Genomic DNA, 27,558 nt, shown 5'->3' with positions numbered 1-27,558 from the left:
AACGCAATACACGAGCACAAGACAAAGAAACAAGAGGGTATTTAAAGGAAAGATAAACGAGGGATAACGACACGGGGCAGGTGTGGGAAATCAAACACTCAGGGAAAGATAACAAGGAAACGAGAGGAGCGGGGCCAATGACAAGACACTGGAGAGAACGTATATTATTGTCAAAAGGACAACAATATGCTTCTCTCCACACATAACCAAAGGCTTTGCCATGACTCTGCTACAGGACCAAGAAAAACATGACTAAATGAAGCAGAGCCATGACACTACGAGCCTGTCTCTGTTAGTACTAGAGAGGGTCATACCTTCTTGTGTGGCCAGGAAAATATACCTTAAGGCTTCTTTCCGCTCCCCCACTGAGATAGTACTTGTCAATAAAACTGCCTCCCACTTTGGGTCGTTTAAGGTCCGAGCTTTGCCAAGGAACCTTTTTGCTGCCCTCCAGACCCATGCTACCATTTTAACAAGTCGAGTTAGATCACTGAACCTCTCTACTTCACACAGATTTTCCACAATTGACCCTGCAGGTGGTCTTCTGAATTCTTTATAGACTTCAACAAAATCTTCCTTGTGCTTTAACCTTGATGATTCTTGGTGCTCTGCTTTGGACCTTGTCAATGCAGCCGCAAATGCCTTCTTCTGGAGCCTGTTAATCGTTTCTTGTGCTGCAGTTGCTAAATCTCTAGCTGACTTAATTGGCCACTCTTCAACTGGCGAGCTTAAGAACTTTTTCAGAATTCTCGTCAAGGTCTTGAGGGTTTCCCCCCAGTTATCAAATCGGCTATATTCTGTGGCCCTGGTATCCACCACTACTCTTGCGGAGTTGTAATACCTTGGATTTCCCCAATTCTATTAGCAAAGAATGTCTTATAGCCATAGCTCTCTCTCTGTATGGCTCCAAGGACAGTTTGGCTATCAACCAGATGATACCATCTCTCAACTCAAATTTGGCTCTGCTGCTCAAATTACTTTCGTAGCCATGAGGCAAACACTGCTCCACACATCTCTGCTTTACCAGCATCTCCCTTGTGATCTAAAGGAGTTAGTTTAGCTTTAGACTCCACCAGCATAATTACTGCACCCTGGCCTAGGTTCCATCTGAGGTACATTACTGCACCATAAGCATTTTCGCTTCCATCTGAGAATGTAATTGCCCATGGTTCCTTGTTGGAATTCTGGGGAGTTAGAGCTGTGGTAAATGTAACCTTGCCAAGCTGGACATGCCTGAACTTCAGCGATGCTTTCTAATCCATAACAAGCCAACTGGTGTGATTTAAAAGTGCCTTGATGACTACTCACTCTAATCTTCAAACGATACCGCTTGGTTTCAACTCGTATTTTCATCCCTCCAACTTCATGAATGACAAGAGTGATTCCTTCACCCCTCAAGTTCAAATGTTTCGCAGCACTGTTGGTTATGTAGTTTGTGAATCTGCTGCTGCGAGTCTCTGACACAAGTTCGCACACTCTCTCATTTTGCACCACATATCTGTGTGATGTATGGAGCAAGAGTGATTTGTGCACTTGCAGAGATCAAACCAGCTAGATTTGATGCCCAGCAGGTGGCGCCCTAACGCGCAAGTGATGAAAAAGTCTGCCAGAATCATCCCGATCTGCTTTTTTCTGAAATCACTAATCGTCATAGAATACATTGGTTTAGTTTAAATAAATATGCTGGTCAGCTACATTGACAATCCCTTACGAAAATTAAACATGGTTTTACTACAGTGAGAAAAAAACATGGTGTAGTAAAACCATGGCTACAACAAAATAACCATAACTATGGTTTTGAAAACTGATTTAATACTGATTGAATCATTTTTTATATTTAATAGTTTATATCTTCATTTATTTTTTACTTACTAGATGACCAAGGTATGACAGACAGCCGTCATACCACGCCATACTGATGCAAGGCATATAGGAGAATATATGTGCACAGAGAAGAATGCCTTGTAGGGTATGTATGGTTTGTTCGTCTGGTTGTTTGACAAGAAAGTGATGAAATGTTGTTGGATTAAATGCGTTAAGAATCGGAACGCGTGGAATTGAGGAATAATAATAATATAATAATTGTTTACTTTCGATATTAAATAGAAAAACGACCGCTCGAACAATACAGTTCATTCCTCTTGAAACAAGTGTTGCTCTCTGGTAACAGTGTTCATTGCTCATCAAAATAAAACAAATATAAAACAAACGTGAAATGGTTTTACGCACCTGCAAAGACACACCCTGATCTGTCATTTTTCTATAAAGTTAGGCAGAAGAAAATACAAGGAATAGTTTAATATGACGGTGTCATTTAATATGAGACGATTGAATCGTAAACTTATCAGAGCAGGTGCTAGCTACCTTTTGTGAAATAAGAATGGCTATACCTAATTCAGAAACACTGATCCATTACGAATTATTTTTTTATAAAAGAGTAAAACCATGCTTTGTAGCACTGTTGGCAAAACCTTGGTTTAACTATGGTTTTTGAAAATCAGTTATTTTGTGGTAACCATGGTTTTACTACAGTAACCATATTTTCTTGTTTATAACTGTAAGAAAAACGTGTTGACCAGCATACGTATTTAAACTAAACCAATGTATTCTATGACGATTAGCGATTTCAGAAAAAAGCAGCTCGGGATGATTCTCGCAGACTTTTCCATCGCTTGCGCGTTAGGGCGCCACCTGTTGGGCGTCAAAACTAGCTGGTTTGGCCTCTGCAAGTGCACAAATCACTTTTGCTCCATGCATCACACAGATATGTGGTGCAAAAAGAGAGAGTGTGCGAACTTGTGTCAGAGACTCGCAGCAGCAGATTCAAGCAGTTGTAGTTATGTTCTTGTGTTTGTGTTAGAAAGATGTCCAAGAATAAAACCTTTAATTTGTGAGAAAATATTTGACAAGCATTCAACTTTCACTGCATGAATTCACATAAACTCGTCTGTGAACGCTTGCTTTTGGTGCAGGTGTGTGAATGTTTTTTGCACCATATTTACTGCAGCAATCGTAGCAAAAGTTGTGAGTGCACGAGTATCTTAGTTTGTGATTTGTAGAACTGGATTTGTGCACTTGCACTGAAGGATTCAAGAAGGCGTAACTGTTGTGTTGTGTTTGCGGGAGAGGAATAAAATCTACAAGTTTGCAACTTCAAATTTTGACTTCAAATTTACTGATACACATGTGTGTCCGACCTCTACAACTACAAGTTCCACTCTCACAGGCACTCAGTTGTTTTGCACCAAAAATACCTTCATAGGAAATCCTCTTGATCTTGAGTACAGTGCCTGCTTCCACTATCTCCATTATGACAAAGTTTACCTTTCCTTTGAGTGCCACTTCTTTCCCCTTTCACAGTATTTGAGCATAAAAAATTGTGATGCTCATGAACATTCTCCTCCTTACAGACATGATTCCTGCACAAATAATTGAGTTTTCAGAATGCACCACTATGGACCTCAAGGCACCTTTTACGAGCCCCCAGCGTCCCTACCGCAGTAGTTCAACTATTTTCCGTGGCTGAGATCTCTTACAAGCTTTTCATCGAGACTATCTATCACCTGCATCTTCTTAACTTCCTTGGAGCCTGTAGGTTCCCCCTGCTTCTGCAGTGCTTCCCAGTCCTTCCTCCATCTATGAAAGTCATGCCTGTTCCCAGTGAACTTTGGGAGGGCTGTAGGTCTTAATTTCATTCTTGGCACGGAATAGATGGAGATTGCAGGTAGAGTCTCTTTCCCTTCTTCCTCTTGTCTCACTTGACTAAAATCAGCCTTTCTTGTAACTAACCTGGTGACATAATAATCAAGTTTTCTGAGAGCTTGAAGGACATTATTTTGTTCAGCTGAAGGAATGCATCTTTGCCACTGTATGCAGATCTCTTGCTTTCTTCACTACAGACTGAAAGTGCCCAAGCATGAAATCATAAACTTCATAATTCACATCTGGAGCCACTGCTGCAACATGCTCTCTCTCAACTTCAGCAGTTTCCAGTGCTGTTGCCAGTTCAACACCTCCAAACTTGGACCACAGAGCTTCATGAAGGAGGCTTTCACTTTCCTGCAGCTTACTCACGCATTCACTTGCAGTTTCTTCCAGGTCGGCTCTTTTCTGTTCTGGTACCACAGCTGACTCGTCAGCGCAGCTCCGCCTCGAGTTCTGCAATAATGCCTGCTTCGAGATTATCATTCGCTTCCATGACTTTCTCCACTTGCTTTTTAAGCTTACTTAAACTGTCCCAAAGATCCTCTTCTATCATCTCTTTACAAGCTTTTGATATGTTGTTGACTAGTCGTGTGAATGCTCTGTCCTTTTTGCTTTTAGCTGTTCAAGTGATTTTTCAACAGCATGTTCGGCCATTTTTGTCTTCCCACCAGACTTGAAGGACTACAAATCAATCAATTTAAATTTGTTCAAACGAACAAACTGTTCTTCCCCCTTTCTCCTCATTCCAAATTTAAATTCTTCCTCTAAGGGTATGCCACTTTAATTAAAAGGCCACTAGGTGGCGCAGCCCACCACCTTTTTTGTGTGTTCTCAGACTGTGCCCATAAATCAACGTGTAAAATTTGCTGAAGATATCTAATTTCGTTTAGAAGTGTTAAGCATGTACACTCAGAAGAGCAAAAAACGACACGAGCCAAAACATTTTGCATTAAAAACCCCTTTGACTACTATAGTAGGAAAAATTATTTTATCTTTTTTTTGTTCTGTTGATAAGATATTTTGAAGAATGTAGAACACATTTGACTGCCATTGTAATTGTTCCTGCTTTGGTAGTCAATGGGGTCCAAGAACTGTTTTCGTCCAAATATCTCTCTCTTTGTTAAACTAAACAAGGAAATGTATACAGGTTTGGAACAACTAGAGAGTGAGTAATTATTGACAGAATTTTCATTTTTGGGTGAGCCATCCCTTTAAAAACAACCAAATATCTATAATAAGTTTATGTTTTATATAAAAAGAAATAAACTCTTGGTATTTGCTCTTAAAAATTATGAGACCATTTCAAAGACCATTTTCAGTTTTTCTGAATTAAATATTTATACAACACAGTACAACACAGAATGCTGTTTCTTTTGACACTGCCTTGTGCTTTGTTGCTTTGTCTACCTTGTAAAAGGGTGATTGAATAACACGTATAGCTTACTTCCATATGATGTCATGCAATGATAGGAATGTGTCTGAACTCTTGTGCGTTCATACTGTGTGTTATCATACTCTAGTAAAAACTTGCATATGTGTTCTTTTAAGGGATAGAAGATCCTGCCAGTTCTAGACAGATCTTTAAAGTCTTAATAAGAGTCATACACTTTGGTAAACATCTTGAATATTTTTGCAGTCCTGTGCAGGATTTGGAATGTGTGTTTGTCAAAAATGTTATAAAATAAAAGTACATTTTAAGTCAATTTTATATAAAAAAGGGTATTTGTTTCATTCGTAATATTAGATTGTAATCTTTACTACAGTATATCCTCATTTAGTTGTAAGGTCAGTGTAACGAAATTTCATTCTGTGTACATTTGTTGTATATTGAATGACAATAGAGGTGGTCTAAGTCTACTGCATTACTGTCTCAAAGATAATTCTAACGTACACCACCGCACATTGATTTCACTTGTAGAGATCAACCCTGTTGAAAAACCTTAAATCTCAACTGGTTTGAAAACAGTATTTGACACATCCACATTTTCCTCATCTTCAGTTGTACAATCCACACGCAAGCAGCTGCAAAGCATCTATGATAAAATGTAATTTCCTTGACTATCTCTCTCTCCCCCTCACACACGGAAATTTTTAAAGATGACCACATATGGGAGCCGAAAAATGAATAAGTGTATGATTTGTATACATCATAAACATGCATAATCGAAAACTATTTTAAAAACGTAGAGAATTTACAGTGATCAGTCCTTACATATCTCACTGCACAACAAAACAAGGTCACACATACTGTACACACTTCTAAAATATATTATTAAAGTACAAAACACATGGCATCTCTTACCTGAATAAAACAATCCAATGCGTCTTTTGTTGAAATCATAGGAGTTATATGTACGTGAATGTATGTGTATACAATCCCATCTCTATTTCACCTTTAACAAGAGGATAAACCCCTTTAACAGTCCCACACCCACAGTGGAGGCGGTCGGTTTCAAGAGACGTGTGTATCTGCATTTTTTCTTGCATGCCAAGATCTGATCTCATCTCTAGTCCTGAGGCAATGGAACATGTTGAGCCTTGTTTCAAATACAGGTAACGTAAACACACATTTATCCCAAACACAGGATTGTTTCGCTATAATAGAGACGATTAGTGGAAGCATAGACTTCTATTGTGAAATGTTTGTAAGGCATTCCAGGGTTTTCCATTTCCATTCCATTTGTAATGTTTACGCAGACTGATGTCAGTTAAGGTGTTTTAGTTATACAAAACCTTGTAAAGTAGTTTTTAAAACATTATTTGATTATGTCAATTTCAATATTTCTTAAAAATAGTCATTCAAATTATTGTGATGTAATGACATGACAAGAACATGCCTTTTATTTACAGTTTTTAAGGTGTAATTGTAATGTAGAGTTAGATGTTTTAGACTCATGCAGAGTGGCATGAGGTGTGTGTGTGTGTGGGGGGGGGGGTTATGACTTGTTTACCTTTGGGATAGAAGTTATTTTTGTTATTTTATACTGACAGCTTTCAATTAATTTGCATCTTTAAAAGAAGGCCGAAGGTTATTTACAACTATTTTGAACTCTCTGTTGGAAAAATAGTATCAGTCCCCATTATGTGACTCCTTCAAAGTTCTTGTTCTCATCAGATGACAGAGCGCCTGTGCTATTAATACAGTATGTATATCAGTAGAGACTCGAAGAGCCTCAGGGAATGACTGAAGTTGTTGAAATGGCTGAATCCTTAGAAGTGCATTTCAAAATATTGGCACAATGTTCAGGCATACATTAGCCCATTTATTCCCCAATTTTAGGACTAAACATTTATACTCAAGCACTAGGGGGCGGCAGAAACCAACAAAACTACACCTGCATTACTGGAAGCTGCCAGCAGGTGTCAATACAGACCTTTGTATCCTCACTGCTGTCTTTGGGGTCAAGTTTAGGTCTTTCACAGAAAAAGTGTTTAAAATGTTTGTATTGTTATCAGTTTCATGATGTATACTGTTGACAACACTATTTTTGCTCACACATTTTACTCAAAGTTCAAATAGCAGAAAATGCGGATAAAGAGATAAACATACATACAAGTGGTTGGTTTAAAACAAATTTGTTTTTTTATTTAACACAGATGGAAACATAGTAGCAAAACAACTTTGATATTTTACAGAATCAAAGGGTCAACACTGACAGTATAGAGGTGTTCCAGCTATCAACAAGAGCATGCAATGAAACCACAGAAAGAGCATTGGGACCTATGTTACAGTGAGTGTGCTTTATTAAAAGTATACAGCAGAAAGAAAACTTAGTATAAAATGTTCTAGATAAAGACTAAAAAAGGTTTTCCTATTCTAATCAGCATTATTTTTCCAGAAAGACAAGCGTACTACTACTGTAATAAAATGGGATTTATATGACACGGCTAAAATGAATATTATCGTTTGTTTTAGATGTAATGCAATGTGTATACACGATTTAAGGTTTAAAAACGCTGTATTTTCCACATACCGTGCATGTTTGTATCTCCTCTTTGCCCCGCCTCTCTGAAACGCACAGATTTTTAACAAAGCTCATCGCTCTGAAAAGCGAGGTGTGCTGTGATTGGCCAGTTAACCAGTGCGTAGTGATTGGTCGAATGCGGCAAGTGACGGAAATGTAACGCCTTTTACCACATTTGGAACATCAGATTCCAAAGCAATTGTACTGACAGGTACGCCCACCTTACTTGCGTATTCATTTGGGCGGTCTTAGTCAAATCATACCACGAACGGACGTGGATTTGTGGGGGTGTGGTTACATGAGGCGTTTCAGGCAGGTCTGGGTGAGCATTCGCTTTTTTGTAATTTTACGTGTCTAATACATGCAATTGGCAACTTATAACACACCAAAGACACAGAAAAACACGTGTTCGCACCATATGACCCCTTTAAAACAGAATGACTGAATTATTGTATAGTTTCCCTGTTTTATTGAAGACACAGAGAAGATGAGGAATTCTTTAATGCCATTCACTTGAACATTGCTTTATATTATAAGTTGCTAAACTGTTAATGTATGTCATATTTACTGACTATGAATGAATGTTTCTGAAAGCTTTTCTGAGCTGCTGCATCACTTCTTCAAACATCAGTTAATATCTCAATATTTTATAAAGATATAAGTACAGTATAAGTGCTATCGACGATTGATATCTGTGATTAATGTCAAAGAGAATTTGTATTTATGGTTTCTGGAAATGTTGTTTTCCATTACTGTACATACATCATTTTTCTTAACACACATTAAAAATGCCTTTGGAGGCAGGTCAACTAATGTTCTTGGGACACAAAAGAATATGGCTTTTCGAGAAGCACTAACTGGAGCACCATTATTTCAATATAAAAGCCAAAAATGAGGCACCGTGGTTGAGACCAATTAAAACGCCTCAACAAGTTATGATTTGTAAAGTATTTTGCTTGAAAATTGTAAAGCATTGAAGAATTAATGATTAATATGGTTAATTTTCAATTCATTTTTTGACTGGATGTGAAGACCAATGGTAACAGGAGACAACAGTGTTGCCACAGCAACCAAAAGCAAGTAGCAGGACTGACCCATTCTGCTCATAGTATCTCACTAATCACCTATTTAATTCACTGGCTGCTTTTCGATACACTCAATAGAGACTCCGCCCTCTTCAGCTTTCTTATTTTAAATGTGTTCACTCTGAAAGGAGTTGAGGCAGATTCCAGGTACGAACCAATTGGGGGGGTTATTGAGTTGCCGTAGCAACCAAATACCAAAACCACAAGGTTGTTGCTGTGGTAACATTTATTTTTACCCTGGACAGATGAGAATTCCTTCTAATGGTGCTGGCTGCTCCATTACTGTCAATAAAATATAACTGACAATAAGAGAACTTAAGAATCTTTTAGGGTGCTTTGAAACACCTTCAATTATTCATAAGGACTGGGGTGTATTGGTAATGTGTGTAATGTGTTAAAAGCACAGTTATATGATCTATATTTTAATAGAATGTTTCTGTTCAGTAAGGTCTAACAACAGTATCTGTGTGACATGCTTACCACAGAAAATAATTGTGAAATTGCGTATACTATACTTTTAGACAAATAAAAATTAATTAGTGTGGTAAGAGAATACACAGATAGATCTTGACCTTTAACACCAAGCATTCCTTTAAAATAGATGTTGTAAATTATAAAATGCAGGCCATGAATGCCATGCATGTAAAAAAAGTGCGGTGGTCACTGAGAAGATAAAATGTTAAACAAACAGATAATTCAAATAAAAAAGAGCATTGTTGTAAAACAGGGTGTGGAATAGCATCTCATATTAATAGTAAAGTGAGAAGTTTAATACACAGAATGATATCACCAAAACATGTCACAATGATACAGCAGAAATACATGATAAGCAGAAAGTCTGATTTTTGTCCCCAAAATCCCAGTACATTAGCAAGTGTGTTAACAGCACTATAGGAGAAAAGAGAGCATTTGCACCATGTCTGAAGAATTACCCTGATAAACTACTAAAACAGTGTTCAAAACTAGCAGTAACAGATTACAGAATGTGTGGTTATAGTAATAGTTATAGTGTTTGATCCCCACTTCAAATCAAACAATGCAAAAGATTACAAAACAGTACAAAACTGATGACAGATGATTGTTCGTATATTGGAAGGTACAAAATCGCCCGGAGACATTCACTGAATACACTGAAATAAAGGAAAGGAAAATTCTATAAAAATCAAAAGATCAGTTTTTGCAGTTTTGTTGTGCTAGTGTTCATATTATAGAGATGATCTACAGATACCACAATACCATCACAGTGCTCTGTGAAAATGTTAAGTCAGAAATGACTGCGTTTTGCTACCACACGTTGAATTCCATCACCTTCCTACTGTACATAAAACTTCCTAAAATGTAAATGATCAGGTCTGATATTCTGTTTATTTTAAAATCAGAGATTAAATGAGACATTCCGCTTAATACTTTACAATAGGGTCCCATTTATAAACATTGGTTAATGCATTAGCTAACATGAACTAACAATGAACAATATATTTTCCAGCTTTTATTCATGCAATTAATCTTAATGCATTTTTTCAATTAAGGTTAACAAATAGACCCCCACTGTAAAGTGTTATCCAACAATGTGTACACTATCACTGAAGGAGATATTGTTTTTCAGCCTTCCTCTATGCAACATACCTTTGGCTTTCTGAAAATGACACTGTGCCTTACATTTTCAAACTTATTCATGCAACCAAAACCCTCAGAAAATAAAAAAATCTTATTGTGGTTATGTCCTAAGATTTTTATCAAACCGTGATTGCTTTTGTAACAAAACCTTATATAGCTTTTGCCCCCCCCTCAGTTTGCAAAGGTACCTTCAGAGCCACGAACAACAAACAGCTGTTTTTTTGATATTGTTAGAATGCAAAGACACAGATGAGGGTGTTTTGGAGTAGGCTGTACTGTACATGGTATATTTACAGTGGTATGGAGTGAGTTTAATGGGTTCTGTCCCAACAGTTTGGGGCTTTAAAACATAATGAACCATTGCACGATGAGAGAGAGAGAGAGAGAGAGAGAGAGAGAGAGAGAGAGAGAGAGAGAGAGCATGGGTAAAAAAAGGATTAATAAAGAGCATTGATGGTGCAACAAGTTTTTTTCTTCATTTTTTTCTTTTGCTTTTTTTAAATTGGATTTTTTTACAAGTCAGACTATCACACCCTTGTAAAAACAACTATTTGCTGCTTCGAATTCCCCAGACCAAGCATCTTAAAAAGTCAGTGAAAAATTGAAAATTATTGTTTTAAAAAAAGGATGGTTCAATGTCTAAATATCTGATCTGACCTGCTGTTTGATAACATTTTAGTGTATTTCAAGTTCTTCATATATAAAAAATGAATTTCAACAGCAGACCACATACAAATTTGAGTGTTTGTCATCATAATACAAGTGTAAACTGCAGTATATGCCCTGCATATACTTGACATTTTCATTAGTCACTACAAATCGGTTATCAAAAAATAGGAAGAAAACACAGAAAACGAAATCAAATTCTCAAGCAGCAAATAGTGCACAGACCATTGCTGCAAAACCTAGAGGATTAAAACCCGACGGTCTAGGACAGCCATGGTGATGTGTTCAATCACCCTGGACACTAGGGTGGCGATGTTGATGTTTCCAAGACAAGAGAGCACAAGAGATACCTCTGTGACTGGCCAATCATGTTGATTGACAGAGAGAGGAGAGTCTACATCGACTCCCCCTGTGAATCTTCATCTTCCAGTGACAGGGGCAAGTAGAGATCCTAGAGATCAAAGGTTCAGTGTAAAACAGAGTGAAAAAGTTACTGACTATTCATTTTATGTTATATCTTTTTTTGATATATATATATATTTATAATGTCCAAGATTTTAAAGGGTGTAGAATCAGCAGCATTTTACAGAACTGTAATTTTACAAAATGTTTGTGTTTTATTAATAGATTTTTCCCGTATTTTTTAAATATAATCAAAACCCGTCAAATTACAGAAAAATACCGCAAATTTACAAGAAAACTGAGAAAACATTTAATTTTACACGGAAAATGTTATCTTACGATATATTACGGTATATTTCTACCACCCAGCTGTCGGAAAATTTCTTTTTTTTATGGGATTTATTTTAACAGTCTATTTTTGAAATATGCTCTAAAACCAACAAATTACAGAAACAGACACGAAAAACAGATAAACCCACGTAATTTTACAAGAAAAAATATTATACGGAATATTTCTGGTGCCCCAGCTGTCAGAAAATGTCCATTTTCTACAGGATTTTTTACAGTGTAGTCATTATTGCTTAATTTTAAACAAAGTGATCGGGGCTGTTTGTTTTGCAATAAAGGTCAGCTGAGTGTACATCATCCCATTTAATACACGGCAGCTTACCAAATATTTTGAAAATATTGTGGTAAAGAGATAAGATTTTAAACAATAGTTTGGCTCTACAGCATGTACTGAGAATATTGCAAAACTTATACATGAACATATAGAAAACACAAGTACATATATCCAATTGCTCAATTAGTTTAAAACTCGCTTACAAAAGCACCTACTGTATGTGCCAGAAGCTGACAGAACAACAATTACCCATAGCCCATAGTGCACTGCAAAATGAGCAGCCAATAAACAACTTTTTGCAATTACTATCTGGTGTGTTGGCAATAGATTAGCATTGCAAGTCTCCAACATTAATTGACGGCTTGTTGGAAAATAAATTAAAAATAACAAAACTATACTGAACACCAAATCATTTTTTATTGGCAGTTTTTATCAGATGGCTACAGTGTACTTTAAGGGTTGCATCGGTTTTATTTATTTGCATTGGTTTTATAAAATTATTTTCTCTCAGCTATGTTACAACTGTACTGACTGAACATTGGGAAATTAATCTGACAAGACACATATAAAACAACTCAGGTATACGGAGTTCACAAAGTTGAAACATGCATTTCTGAGGAATGAAAAAGTGAGGATTTAAGAAAACATCTTGGTTACGGATGTAACCTCAGTTCCCTTTCTGTCGGTCTCTCGACGTTGTGTCGAGCCAACAGATGGGGTTCGTCCATGAGAACCAATCGCTTCCGACTTCTTAGAAAAGGCCAATGAAAATTGGCGAATGAAATTTGCATTCCGGACTCCGCCCCCGGATATCCGGGTATAAAAGAGAGACGGCGTGCCTCATTCATTCACCTTAGTTCTGAGGAGCCTGAGACCTCTCACGACTGCTGCAGTGGGCAGCACGTGTTGTGGCAAGAAGGACACAACGTCTCGTTCCCTCCATCAGGGAACTGAGGTTACATCCGTAACCAAGACGTTCCCTTTCTGTCGGTCTCTCGACGTTGTGTCAAGCCGACAGATGGGGTTCCTATGGAAAACGCCACAACACTGTGCCCTGTCACAATCTCTAGCGAAGCGATGGTGACTGGCCTGGTCGTGTCAGCTATGAGCGCTACCGCGAAATTGTAACCTACCAGTGGGTAGGTAGGGGGTCCCAGAGCTTTACATGAAAGGTGGGAAGGCCCCTGCCTTCGGCCTCAGAGGCGGCGGCCTTGTTTCTCTAACAGCGAGAAGCCGCCTGGTACCGTAAGGCCACTGGGTAAGCGCTACTTCCTCAAGCGGGGGATGCGCTACAGAGACCACTTCCTACCGGAGGGAGGAGTTTAGTGGAGATACCAACATGGTCTCACCGATGGGGGAGAACTCATGGGAAGAATGTGCGGACTGAAGAAGTTAACCGCGAAGTGGATGTCCACCTAGGGAAGGTCATGGGTTACCAAGGTGGGAACCAAACATGAAGATACATCAGACAGAACCGCCCTGCTGGGGGGTTACCATGTCCGGTAGCACTAGGTCCGGTTAGAGCTATGTTGTGGATAACTCAGTTGGTGCCCAGCCCGCCCGCAGGAGGTGCTTGCTTAGTGATGGATGGAGTGCCTGTTCTTCACCCAGTGGGGGAAGAAGGGAGGCTAGTTAGTACGCTGACCCCCTTAGGAGAAAGGGGGGAAGGTACTTTCATAGTCGTACACCCTACCGGCCGCCAGTCTTGCCTGATGCCTGCAAGACTCGAGCCGATACCGGTTTTACGCAGAGGCTGTAAGACCTCGCGAAGGTGATGGGTGTAGCCCAACCCGCAGCTCTGCAGATGTCTGCCAGAGAGGCGCCTCGAGCCAGTGCCCACGAGGAGGCTGTACTCCGTGTGGAGAGAGCTCTCACCCAGTGGGCGCAGGCGATCTTAGGACAGGTACGCCATAGTGATGGCGTCCATGATCCAGTGCGCCAATCTCTGTTTGAGACAGCCCTCCCTGCTGATCTCCAAAACAGACAAAGAGCTGCTCAGAGCTCCTGTGGTTCTGCGTGCAGTCCAAGCAGAGGCGCAATGCGGGTACTGGACACAACACGGATGGGGTTGGGTCTTCCTCCCCGGTGGCGAGCGCCTGTAAGTTCACCACCTGGTGTAGGGGAAGTGGTGGGAACTTTGGGCACGTAGCCGGGCCGGGGACTTAGGATAGCGTGAGAATCACCGGGCCGAGTTCTAGGCAATCTGTGCACACAGAGAATGCTTTTAGGTCCGCTACCCTCTTGAGCGCCCTCCGGAGAGCCGTCTTCATCATGAGGTAAGAAAGAGCGGCATCTCCGAGGGGCTCCAGGACCGCATCAAGGTCGCAAGAGGGTACGGAGCGCGGGTGAGGCACTGCCTTTCCGCACCCCTTAGGAACCAATTGATCAGGTTGTGCTGTCCTAGAGACTTACCAGCAACTGGGTCGTGATGAGCGGCAATAGCGGCTACATACACGTTCAGTGTGGAAGGGGAGAGATTACTCTCGAGTCTCTGGAAGGACAGCACGTTCCCAATCGAGCAACTCCGTGGGTCTTTTCTTCGAGAAGAGCACCAGGATGAGAAGAGGCACCACTTACAGGCGTATAGCCGCCTAGTGGCCAGGGTCCTAGCTTGAGTGATGGTCCTAACCGCCTCAGGGGGTAGGCCACTCAGGATCTCCTCATCTCGTCCAGGGGCCAGACATGGAGGTTCCAGAGGTCTGGCCTGGGATGCCATAACGTGCCCTTCCCCTGGGAAACAGGTCCTACGTCAGGGGAATCGGCCGGGGGGGAGCTGTCGTCAAGAGCATTAGCTCCGAGAACCAAGTCCGGTTGGGCCAGTATGGCGCAACTAGTACACTTGATGCTCCTCTTCCCTGACCTTGCACAGAGTCTGTGCAATGAGGCTCACTGGGGAGAAGGCGTACTTCCGCTTGTCCCACGGCCAGCTGTGCGCTAGAGCATCCGTGCCGAGGTGGGCCTCGGACGGGAGTACCCTAGCGGGCAATGGGTGGTGTCCAGGGAGGCGAACAGGTCTACCTGAACCCGCCCGAACTGTACCCAATGAGCTGGACTGCGCGGGAGTGGAGTCGCCACTCTCCGCGAGGCGTCAACTGATGAGAGAGCGCATCGGCTGTGGCGATGATGTAGCACAACGCACCATCGAATGAGAGTGCTTAGGCTGATGATTATCCTCGTCATTGGGTCTTGCCGCAACGTCGAGTTGCCGAACACCGTTGTGTAGAGGGTGAGAGCGGCTGTGATAATACCCAGACGATGATGTGGCACAACGCACCGTCGATAGAGAGTGCTTAGGCTGCTGATTATCCTCGATGTTGGGTCTCGCCGTGACACAACGTCGAGTTGCCGAACACCGTCGTGTAGAGGGTGAGAGCGGCTATGATAAACGCCCAGAGAGAGCGAAAACTCTTAGAAGTGGGCTGTTGGGACGGGGCAGGAACCGTCCCGGATCGACCAACCAGCAATGGAATGGCTGGGGTTGGGCCCGAAGGTATTCTCGATCTCCCTCGGGTCTTCCCATGAGGGCCGCTTGGCTTCCGCCGCGGCTGCTGATGGGGTGGTGGTCTCCTCTTCGATGTCTCGAAGAGGACCAGGGCTGCTGGGAAGCATACGGTGTACGGGATCTCGGCGGCTAGAGAGCGGTCAAGTCGCGGCTGGGGAGGATATATTTGATATCCTCTGTCTGCTCCTTTACTGTCGAGAACTGCAGCTCGACAGTATCACCAAACAGCCCCCCTTGCGAGATGGGTGCATCGAGAAAGCGGACTTTCTCGGCGTTACTCATCTGTGCAAGGTTCAGCCAGAGGTGTCTCTCCTGGACCACAAGTGTGGACATCGCCCGACCCAGGGCCCGCGCGATCACCTTGGTCTCCCGTAGAGCGAGGTCGGTGACGGTGTGGAGTTCCTGCATAAGCGCTGGGTCGGTCTTACCCTCGTGGAGCTCTCTCTGCGCATTGGCCTGATGGACCTGCAGGATGGCCATAGCGTGGAGAGAGGGGACAGCTTGGCCCGCAGCAGAGTAAGCTCTCGGCACCTCAGATGCCGAAAAGCCTATGTGCTTTGGACGGGAGTCTAGGTCGAGCCCCTGGGGGACATCGACGTATACTCTAGCTGCCCCACCATCGAGGGAAGAAAGGGCGATGGAACTAGTTGACATGTAGGTGCCGAAGGGGAGCGTTCCAGGTCGTACTAGGTTCCTCATGCACTTCCGGGGGAACATGGCACTGGGGGCGAGTGCGGCTTGGAGTCGCTCTCAAGCCCGAGGTACCGTGTATCCAGCCGCGAGCGTTGGGAGACGCAGTGCGGTGCCGGCGGCCCGGGAAAGCATGGCTGACATTTTGACGTCCGCTTCTTCCTGAGCTCGACCCCCCGAGGGAGGGAGCTTCAAGGAATCGTCGGAGTCTGATGCCAGTAAGTCACCCTCCGATGCTTTAACAGACATTTCATCATCACGTACCGTAATCCTGCCGTCACGGAACGGGAAGCAGATGAGGTGGTGGCTGAGTCCCGTGGGAACACAGCCACCCGTGACGCAACGTCTGAATCGTCAACCGCCCGCAGTGCGGGCAGGACGTATCCACAACATCTGCCCCAGCATACTGGAAGCAGACATCGTGTCCGTCTCCCTCCTCGATGAGTGTGTTGCACCCACGAGAACAGCGGGACATGCCACGCTGGAGAAATTTGAGAGAAAAGAGAAAAAACTTGAACATTTCTTGAACCGCTGAGACGCCCAGGGGAAGTCGCCACAGGAAGGGACAGTCCGCTGCACCACGTCGTAGAACCGGCAGTCTTGTAGTTGCTACTTGTAGCGAAGTCTGTTGATCATGAGCGAAGGCTCCGAAGAACAAAATGTGAATGAATGAGGTAGTCGTCTCCCTTTTATACCCGGATATCTGGGGGCGGAGTCTGGCATGCAAATTTCATTCGCCAATTTTCATTGGCCTTTTCTAAGAAGTCGGAAGCGATTGGTTCTCAGGGACGAACCCCATCTGTCGGCTCGACACAACGTCGAGAGACCGACAGAAAGGGAACTGCTGACATGTATTTTTGAGTAAACAAATTGAAAGTGCAGAAAAAAAGAGGAATGGTTATGGTGTTGGGACGTGGTAGAATGTTACCTTCTGTTTGCGGGTGTTGCCAGGGCTGGTCGGGGTCGAGATAGGAGACTGCTTAGAGATGGGGGTAGAAAGCTGACTACTGGAGCCGGTTCCATTAGCTACAGAGCAAGACAGAGGGAAAAAGGAATAGCAATAAAGTGCAAATGTAAAACACAGGGATAGAACGAGAGCCACAGAATAAGACAGATGGAAAGAAAAGACAAATTGTGGGGTTAGACAGTTCAGTGTCCCCTCCTCTCATGTGTAAATGGAAGGCTAATGCTTGTGTATAATCATGCTGTCAACTGTCGTCTAGCCAGCTGCGACCGAGTGTGTTTCATCTCTCCATGAATAGACATGGTTGCTACGATACACTTGAGCTGTGTTTACATGTGAGAGTGGTGTGATGCAGCATCATGGCCAGAGGGCACAGTGGGTACTAAAGGCTGTTTTGAGAACTTTAAGGCCATACAAAAACCTATAGACGAGACGCCAGGACTTAAAACTGACCTAGGTAATGAATAGAAAAAAACAGAGAGCCGAAGCTCAGAAGAGAAGCCAAATGCTTGGAAAAGCTACAGAAAATTTGGATCAGGGGCTACAGATATAAAACTTGTCTAAAGGTTCAGATCTCGGTCTTTCATGTTCTAATTAAATGCAAGATTGTCCAGATTATAGCTGTGTTTTTGTTCAGTCCTAAAAGTAAGGTTCCGTTTAGAACCAAAAAGGTTTTTCCTCATCTGCTTATTAAAGGGAAACCAATTAAATGAACCTGTTACTGTGAATGCATGAAGGTTAATAATCAATTTAATCACACCCTGGTGTCATGTTACAAATATTTTGACTTATTATGTGTGGTTAAACTTTTGAAACATAATTTTAAATGTAACAATTAGCCCAGTGCAATGCTTTTCAAAGTAAACCTTTACAATGGGGTTCTGTTTGTTAACCTTAGCAAATGGATTAGTTTACAAACTAACTTTGAGCAATATCGTTTCACAGCATTTATTAAGCATAAACTACAACATATATATGGAATGGAAAAAGCTATAAACAGAAAACAAGAGATATTTTCTAATAAAAAGGGAGTGAACATTAAACAAAACAAGAGCCAATTTTGAAATGCACAGAAATGTTATTTTTCATTTATTTTAAAAGAAAGGCTGTGCACTAATCCTATAATTTACAAGCAGGACTTGGAAAAGATAAAAGAAATAAAACATAAAATCACATTGAAAATATGAATCCAACCACAAGTGAGTGCACAGTGATACAGTAAACTGTAATAATTTAATACATACAAGAAAAGTTAACATCTACAAATGATCTATTTCTTATAAAAAAAACTTATTTATGAAACAAACCCTTAGCCTTGATATGAGAGCCCATAAAATTTAAAATCAATGGTGTGTGTTAAGTCCATGTCTGTTGTATTAGTAAAAACTGACAAAATAAAGCAATTTGATGTGTCATTTAAGTTCCTGTTTCACTAGGAAATTTATCCGTGGAGAAAAGAAAATTGTGTTTGTTATGGGGTTTTCAACTAAATGATTTAGGACATTGTGAAGTGCACCACAAGATGGCAGTCATAACATGATACCATTTGCTGTGGCGAGGTCAATAAGGACATATTATTGTTTTATTTCTATCACTGAAAATCTCATCACCACCCCAGCCACAGTCTCTTTGTCTCTTTCTCAGAAATTGAAAAATGTTCCTGTAACTTACGTGATAAATGCGTGAACTACCGTTTTGTGTACCAAATAAATTAAACAATGAAACAGCTCTAATTGGATTGGTTAAACAAGCAGTAATCTGCTTATGTTATTGTTTTATATTATTGCACAGGCCGATGCAAAAACACACACAAACACTGGTGATTATGAAATTATGACAGAATAACACAGTAAAAATAAAAATGATAGGGTGTTAAAAATAAACCATAAAAGAACAGAACATTCATAATCATGGATTTTATATTATTGCACAGGCCGATGCAAAAACACACACAAACACTGGTGATTATGAAATTATGACAGAATAACACAGTAAAAATAAAAATGATAGGGTGTTAAAAATAAACCATAAAAGAACAGAACATTCATAATCATGGATTTAACTGCATAAGCAAATATAAATGGATAACTGTGGACAAATCATTGTGCCAACACAATTTATTAATGGACAAAGCGGTTCAATAATCCAGGCAAGCAATCAGAGCAAGCAAGGTTCAGTTTTGATATGGAATCGATGTGGAGTTAGTAAAGCTTCATTATGGAGTTAAAGGTGTGTTAAGTTGGCATGAGTCACATAATTATTGGCTCACTGGAATCAGATGGAGACTTGCAGCGTCGCACAGGGCCGGGGCTCTTAGTTGAGCCTCTGTGTCCTTTGGGGGTCTTCATCACCCGACATTCTACAGTAAGAGTAATAAAGAGAGAACAGTACAGTAAAAGATAGCCAGACAGACAAGGAGGGAAAGAGACATATGCAGTATGAAATAATGACAGATCACATAATAATTAAAATATTTAGAATTTAGAAAATTTAAATGACTAAATAGGATATCAGTTTAAAGAATACTGTCTAGAATCATTAGCTAAAATCCCCCAGGAGAGGAAATGGCACAATCTACAATAACTGAACATCATCTCCCATTAGATTTTTGGAGTGGACAGCAGCAGCCTAACACATGGATGTTAACTGCTGTCTGCAGTACGTTTAACAAAGAGACATTACTGATGCTGAAGATATAAATCTCTTAATAGACACTAATTGGGTATTTAACATGAATTAGCAATCAAGACCTAATCCGTTATTCAGTAAATGCTTTGAATGCAGTCTTGATCACTTTAAATAGTCAGGGAAAATAATGGGCATCATTTATATGTGTTATGTATTATTTATTGCCAACTGCACTGTATTTTATCTGAGGACGGCCAATCATGCAGGTCATTTTTTCAATCACTTTAATGACTTCAATGAATCACATGTAGGCTACAATTCAACTGCAATTTCTAATCAATTATATATAATAGTGTTAGTTTTAGTTTGGCGCTAATGTTGAACCAGGTTTTCACCAGGTGGACTTTTCTTTGTGTTTTTTGAAAACACACAAATACGTCCCTCCTCAGTGTGCCCCTTAACCTTGATACAGATGTGTATGTTTCACATAAGCTATTTACATATGTAAATCATAAATTAAATAATGCCTTAATTGCATTTGAAAACCTCATAGTAAGATGTTAAATTAATGGAACCCTGTGGAATGCAACTTCCTCTTGCTCTCACTTTATTTCTAACACACATACAGAATGTGTGAGTGTTACTGAAAAAATACTGAATGGATTAAACTGAACTGCTTCATCAATCAGCATAGTAAATGCATGCACACAATAATGATTTATAATACATATTTACTGTATATGCCTGGTATATTACATATTGCCTGACATTATATTAGAAATTACAGGTAACCGTTGACAATTTTTGGAACAAGATGGGTGACACATGCTGCATTTTCTGAATGTTCTAAACTAATTTTACTTGGTCATTTTCCTAGAAAATACATTTAAAGAGCATTGCAATGATCATTAGTGTCCTTATTATTATTTTTGCATTAAAATAATTTACTTTAATGTCTTTTGAATAATAGAACTTTACTGTAAATCTGCAGGTTATAGTTTCATTACACTTGTTTGCACCAACGTGTGCTTTTTCTGTATAACAGTTAGAATGAAAATCTGACAAAAATGTCTCTAAAAAGATTTTTTGAGAACATTATTAACTGAATGATCACAAAAGTATTTCTGAAATTGAACATTTAAATGTAACGTTTAAAATGAAACAGAAGGAGCTAATGACAGTTTTACTTTTTATGTCCTCCGTAGCGATGTTAGATTTTGGGTAGGAAAGTACGGTCATATTCTTTTTTTTTAAAATGAAGATATTAAACACAAAATAATTTTAAATGAATTTGAAATCATATTTTTTATATCATTTATAATTCTATTCGTGAAGCCTACCATTTTCATCCAGAGAGAAGTCATCCTGCGCATAGCGAAATTTTTCTGGTCCACAGGCAATAAAAACATCATCGTCGCCAAAGAAATCTTGCAAACAGGTCACCTACCAATAAAAGAAAGACATGATGAGGAAGACTTAAACATAAGCATACAAAACTATAATCAATAATAATAATATATAAGGATTCAAAGCAACAACATAAACAAACGTTACTGCACATGTGTGCGTTCGTGGACTGCCCTTAACTTCCGGTACACATTCGCAAATAATAGAGTGCCTGTGGATTATTTCTGATAACAAGCAAAAGAAACCGAGAAGAACTGTTACTTGGCTAAACTATACCAAGATTAACCGCTAGATATCTATGTCCCTGTAATAAACTCAATAAAACGGAAAGGAAGGAGGCGGGAACCGGCGAACATTAAACACCAAACTTTAATCAAAAATAAACAAACAATAATACGGAAGTAAAAGTAGGCCGGCAGCCCCTCACGGACGACTGACGGTGTAATGCCGAGAAATGCACCCCTGCCAAATTATGCACCCACCCTCCCCACAATGGTTAGGGTGAGGATTAGGTGTTAGGGGATAGGTTAGGATTAGGTGTGGGGAGGGGTTTGAATTGGCCAATCGGACATCGTGTTATCGAAGGAGGTGCAGAATCTGGCAGGGGTGCATTTCTCGGCACAACACCGGCCACACAAACATAAACAAAACTTAACATATGCCTGGGCCCTGTCATCCCTCGTCGGCAGTCCCATCGATTCCTCCCTTTATGCTCCCAATCTCCTCCGTGGGCGATGCGGGACCGGCGCACGCACAGCTGATTTCCATTATCACTCACGCCACCGGCCCCGCCCCACGGCTCCCGTCCCGCCTTCCTCGCCACAGTCCCATATGGTTTCTTTACCATAAATGACAGGACTACAAGATCCATTTAACTAATTGTTTATTTAATAAAGTTAACATATAACATTTCTGGGTTCGATCCCAGGGGATTGCACATAGTCAGAAACAAATGTATAATACAATGCAATGTAAGCCGCTTTGGATAAAAGTGTCTGCCAAATGCATAATTGTAAATGTAAACAAAATTCAACAAATAGTTTATTTAATACAATTATTAAACAATAAAAGAATAATATAAATGAATATTAACATAAATTTAATAAAATATAAATAGTTATTAGCTAATATTATTAGACACTAGCCAGACCAGATAAACAAACACAGACTGGAAGTTAACCTCAGACAGTCCAGGTGCGCGTGTCCAATGTGTCATGAATTTGCCTTATCATGTCAGGTCTTTCTTGGTCTAGTGGCAGGATCATGACAGAGCCTCATGTTTTGTGTGGAGAGCAGCATGTTACTGTTGGTTCTGACATAACATGCGCTCTCTCCGTTCTCTTCTTTGGCCCCGTCCCTCTCGTTTCCTCGTTTAGCCTTCCCTTAGTGTTTCATTCCCAACACCTGTCCCTTGTTAATTATCCTTTGTTAGTCTCCCATATAATGCCCTTGTGTCTGCTGTCCTGTGCAGATTCGCTTTGTTCTTCATGCCCTATGATTTGTGCTACCTTGTCCTTGTACCAGAAACCCTGTCGTCTGGATTACCTTACCCGTGCATGGATGTTTATTATTTATCACGTCATGTCTTAGTTTTTGTAAGTAGTTTAAAGTCTCCTTTGTTTTTGCCCCCTCGCGGGAAGTCTTTGTTTTTTGTACTGCCTTAGTTAATTTTTCCCGATTGTGGGTGTTTTTGTTATTATTTTAATAAAAGTCTATGTGTCTGCAAACGCTGCCTGCAATTGGGTTCTCTCCCACGCTAACCGTGACACAATGTAACGGGTCCATAATAAATATTTCTAAAGTCAAGATTGCTGTTACTGTACTAAAATACTTTTATTCAATATCTTTTAAACATTTCTATGATTAGATGTCAAAAATATTTCATAAAGAAGTCAGTACTGCAATGCAACAGGGGTCTACAGCATTATTAGCATGTAGGCATTTGAAGTGATATTCTAGCATTGCTGCTATGATAATCCTGTATAATAATACTGAGGATAATACTGAATAGTCTTTGCCAACAGCAGGTATTTTGTGTGCCATTTAAATCAACACAAACACTTCATTTAGCTGTATCTGAGTGATGCTCACACACAGGCACATACAGTACACACAACAGGCACTCATACACAGAGAATGTATTACAGATCCTACAGCTGTTCATAAGCCTGAGACTTGAAAATATTTTAAATGTTTTTAGAGTCTGCCATTCTGCATTCTCTGCTAAAATTGGGTCATCAAGAGCCAATAAGAGAGTCCTACCCCAGCCTATCATTTAACACGCACCCAGTGATATATGACAAAGCAAATCCATACCGCCCTTGCTTTAAACAGCTGGCCAGGGAGGTTGGGGGGATGTCTGCATAGTGGGTTGTATGTGTGTGTGAGTGTGTCTGTGAAACATTGCTAAAAATGGAGAAGTGGGCCATTAACAACGACGACGGCCAGCTGTGTCCATCCACCCATTATTCTGACACCCAAAGTAGAACAGGGGCTGGTGGGGCTGACATGTTGATGTATCACCCTTTACTCATTCAATATCAAAACAAACCATAAAAAAAACACTCACTAGGCTTTACAGCTACAGACTACCCTGCCAATATCACTATTGCAAATACTATGACAATCACATAAAGCATCTATGACCTCAATGAGATAAAGTTTTACATTATATTCTGTGATGTACAACATGTAGTATAGCCTAGTAATAGCGAAGCTTATCTTCATAAACAAATTCATAAAATTAAGAGGAATTTTATTGATATATGTAACTATGTGTAATATGTAGTCATTCAAAACATATGCTTTGATGAAGGCTTATCAAGCTAAAATCTAGTACAACAAAAAGTCAGACTCTGTGTGTCAAAGAAAAATGCTCCAACATCTTGCTGTCCCTCCTGCCATCTTAAATAGTAGTGTGATATTTACTTCACACTACTGGCTTTGACAATTATCCAAGCTGACATTCAAAGCGGTCAATCCGCCTGTCAATCATGTGTCAGTCCTGCCCTGTGCACCTGCTGCCCCCGTCCCCCTTTCTGTGTTGTGCTAAATAGATGGAAATTGGGATTTCTCAAGAGGCAGTGTGACTAGAGTCACCCAAGACGCAGGGTGTGTGTGTGCGCGTGTGGGAAGGGTAAACCCTACGGTATGGGGACATTTTTTGTCCCCATGAGGAAACAAACTTATAAATCATACAGAATTAACTTTTTTGAAAATCTAAAAGAGCAGGAAGTTTTTTGTGATTGTTAGGTTTAGGGGGTGGGTTAGGGGTAGGGAATATGATATACAGTTTGTACAGTATAAAAACTATTGCGTCTATGGAATGTCCCCATAAAACATGGAAACACAACATGCGTGTGTGCATAAAAACGGATTAAAAATTGGGCCATTAAAAATATCTCATGGGACAACCTGTAAACCTGTAAATTATACCTAGACACCCAGTCCAACAGAAAATAGAAATCTGAAAACTTTTGACAAATCTCATTCCCAAATCTACTTGCAAATTCAATATTTCCTTTGAGTCTCTAAAAACAGAGAATAACCTTGGGGTCAAAAAAGGCCAAAGGTCAACAACAGGAGTAGTCTGAAGAGCGTGACAAAACCAAGGAAACATTGCAAAGGACAATACTAAGGCACCGTTTCTTACCGTTTCTCAGTATATCCGATCCTAGCCAGAATAAATCTAAAAGTGAATCCACAAAAGCATTCTGGGATTGCCTTACTTATGAGTAAAATAACTTTATCCAAAAGACCAAGGGATGACAATGCCAATGCAATTTGCGCCTTAGAAGACATGATTGAATAAAGCTACACAAATCTGTCAGCAATAAAACAGAGTACTGCCACCTGCAGGTATGAGACATGTCCAGCTGTGGAACCGCAGCGACATTTTCAGAACCGCAGTTTCAGAACCACTGCTACAGAACGGAAGTGATGGCGGAGTTATTGATGACAAGCATGGTGGAGAAAACGGTGAGTTTTGTGCAATGTCTTTTGAATTTTGTATTAAATAACGATCGTATATGACGTTATTTGTTAAATATTGAATTTGTGCATGACTGTTTCAACTTACTGAAGCTTAAAGTTGTTGCCATTTATTGTACAGAACATTTTCTTCTGTAGACGGTTTGATTACTTTTCGGAGCACATGTTGTATTTGGGCATTACCTTTATTTTAAGAAATATAAGGGTAGTTGGCGGATTAATCGTACATGTGTCCTATGGTGTGACAAAGCACAATTTAGAAAACAAGATGTTAACATCGCATTGTTTTAATAATGGCTTTATTTATTGTATATAATAGCATATGGCAGATTTATCTTTATAGTTACTCATAGTTATTTTAAAAATTAGCATTTTAGTCTATCAACTACCCATAAATAGTTTATTCCACTTCCCTTTGTTATATGCATTGTTTGTGAGTTGATTTAACTTATCGTCAAGGTTTTTAATCGGATTTGTCACTGCTGATATAATTGTGTTTTGCATTTATCTCTTGTAGAGACATCCAACGATTCAGCAAGGTATCAGCAATGGAGTTTTTTTAACGGAATGTCATGACAAACTGGGCCTAAGAGTGAATTGTTCCTTTGATAAATTGTAATTTTTATAATTTGTTTTACAGTATGTATATTTGATTTAAATTATGTTTCATTTAAAATAATGCTGCAGTTTTTTTTAACCATAAAACAATAAAACTAATACAATCATACAAAATGCCCTCAAGTTTTAAACATTATTTCTAACACCATCAACAGGAACACAATAAGCTAATACAATAAAACACATTCATTATACAATAATTCTACACAAGATTGATGTTTTAAATGGCTTTTTGTACCATACCTTAATGTATTATTATAACTCACACATGTAAGCAGGCTTATTTAAGAATATGACATTTTCGCGTGTAACAATAGCAAATCACACTCCAAGACTCTAGGTGGCGCAACTTCGTCTAAGAACGAAAGCTCCGCCCCCTCATTCTGTGACCGCTGTTCAGAAACTGGATACTATTGGGTCCACTATCCGGGATGCCTGCACGATCCATCCGCGCATGCGCATAATGACGTAGTAGATAACGCGCATGCGCAAATTATAATTCTGTCTTGCGACGGTTTACGACACTGCACGATCTGTTCCACGCTTGCGCACCTTTGTACCGCGACTTTCACTACTGTCTACCTCTGGTCTCATGTCACTTGTGTGTGCAAACTATGCGTTCTTTCAAGTCATTTCCATTGTCATTTTGAAATACTCTGTAACGTTTCCCCAGACTTGTTTGTAGTTCTTTCTTCATGTAAGTGCAGATAGTCTAGGCAGAAATGCATATTATGTTCCTTATTGTCTTCTGTAAACACCATTGAAGGGATTACTGTCCTCATTTAGATTATATAGATAGATATATTAGCCTATATAGACCCATACTAATACAAAATTTACTCAATTTAAAGTTAACTAATATTAGCAGCTTTTAATAAAAAAAAACGACACAAACCGTCTTTGACAATACTACGGACCTCAGATCGAAACGCAGCAAGTTAAGTAGCCCTAATGCCATGCAGCAATGAATCGCAAAGGGGAGTATGGAGGAAACTGAAGGTTTGCAGTGACAGAAAGACTCAGACTTTATTCCACATGTAACCAAAATGGTGTATGTTCATGTAACAACTCCTTTATTATTTTGGATTTGCAACCACGTAAACACATCGTAATGCATAGCGTAAGCTACATTTAAAAACATCAAAATAGACCCGACGTGAACCGTTAAATGAAAAACACAATGTAGCCTACAAAAATATGCCGCCAGTTTCATCGCATGCGTGATACCAATAGTGTAGGGCGTGGTTTACTACGTTATTACGCGCATGCGCAGAACGGATCATGCAGGCATCCCGGATCGTGTACCGACAGCAGGTATGGGAGAGTTACATTCTCTCACGCAAGCACGGAGCGTACACGCTAGTTAGCTGTCTACTCTAGTCTTTCCTGTGTGTTCATGTGCAACTTTGGTTCACCCGACGCAGACGATGCAAGGTGAAGTGATGCAGCGCGTTCTTTGGTGTCCCCAGCACAAAATAAGATATCTGAGAAAGGAGAATAATATGGTCTTCCTGGGCATCTTTTATGTCTTTATTGTTTTTGTAGAACAGATTTTTACATGCATGTTTTGTATTTTTTGTGTCTAAATGCATCAACGCTGTAAGCAGCTCTGAGGCTGAGATTCAGGGTGTGAATGTGAATGTGTGCCCTCATCTGTCACCTCATATCACCCTCATCGAGATGTTCCCGTAAACCAA

The 27,558-nt window shown here is 40.2% G+C and overlaps 2 protein-coding genes across 4 annotated transcripts in view; both read right to left on the bottom strand.

Annotated features, from left to right (window-relative positions):
- The window catches only part of LOC130565144 (calpain-5-like), a 20,120-nt gene extending 13,994 nt beyond the window's left edge, over positions 1-6,126 (bottom strand). The window contains exon 1 of the mRNA XM_057351725.1: positions 6,008-6,126. The gene's annotated coding sequence lies outside the window, so the exon portion shown is untranslated. The remainder of the gene's footprint in view (positions 1-6,007) is intronic.
- Positions 6,127-7,271: 1,145 nt separating this feature from the next.
- The window catches only part of LOC130565175 (neuronal migration protein doublecortin-like), a 61,004-nt gene continuing 40,717 nt past the window's right edge, over positions 7,272-27,558 (bottom strand). For 2 of the 3 annotated variants that reach the window (XM_057351759.1, XM_057351766.1), the window contains 4 exons: positions 21,187-21,289; positions 19,488-19,577; positions 17,183-17,280; positions 7,272-11,489 (listed from right to left, as the gene is read on the bottom strand). In XM_057351759.1, coding sequence (XP_057207742.1) covers positions 11,433-11,489; positions 17,183-17,280; positions 19,488-19,577; positions 21,187-21,289 — 348 coding nt within the window. In that variant the 3' untranslated portion in view covers positions 7,272-11,432. The remainder of the gene's footprint in view (positions 11,490-17,182; positions 17,281-19,487; positions 19,578-21,186; positions 21,290-27,558) is intronic. The other variant, XM_057351773.1, reaches the window with a different exon arrangement.

Source organism: Triplophysa rosa, linkage group LG2 (genome assembly GCF_024868665.1).
Source record: "Triplophysa rosa linkage group LG2, Trosa_1v2, whole genome shotgun sequence".
In the NCBI taxonomy this organism is placed as follows: domain Eukaryota; kingdom Metazoa; phylum Chordata; class Actinopteri; order Cypriniformes; family Nemacheilidae; genus Triplophysa; species Triplophysa rosa.
This window is presented reverse-complemented; position numbering and strand designations above follow the sequence as displayed.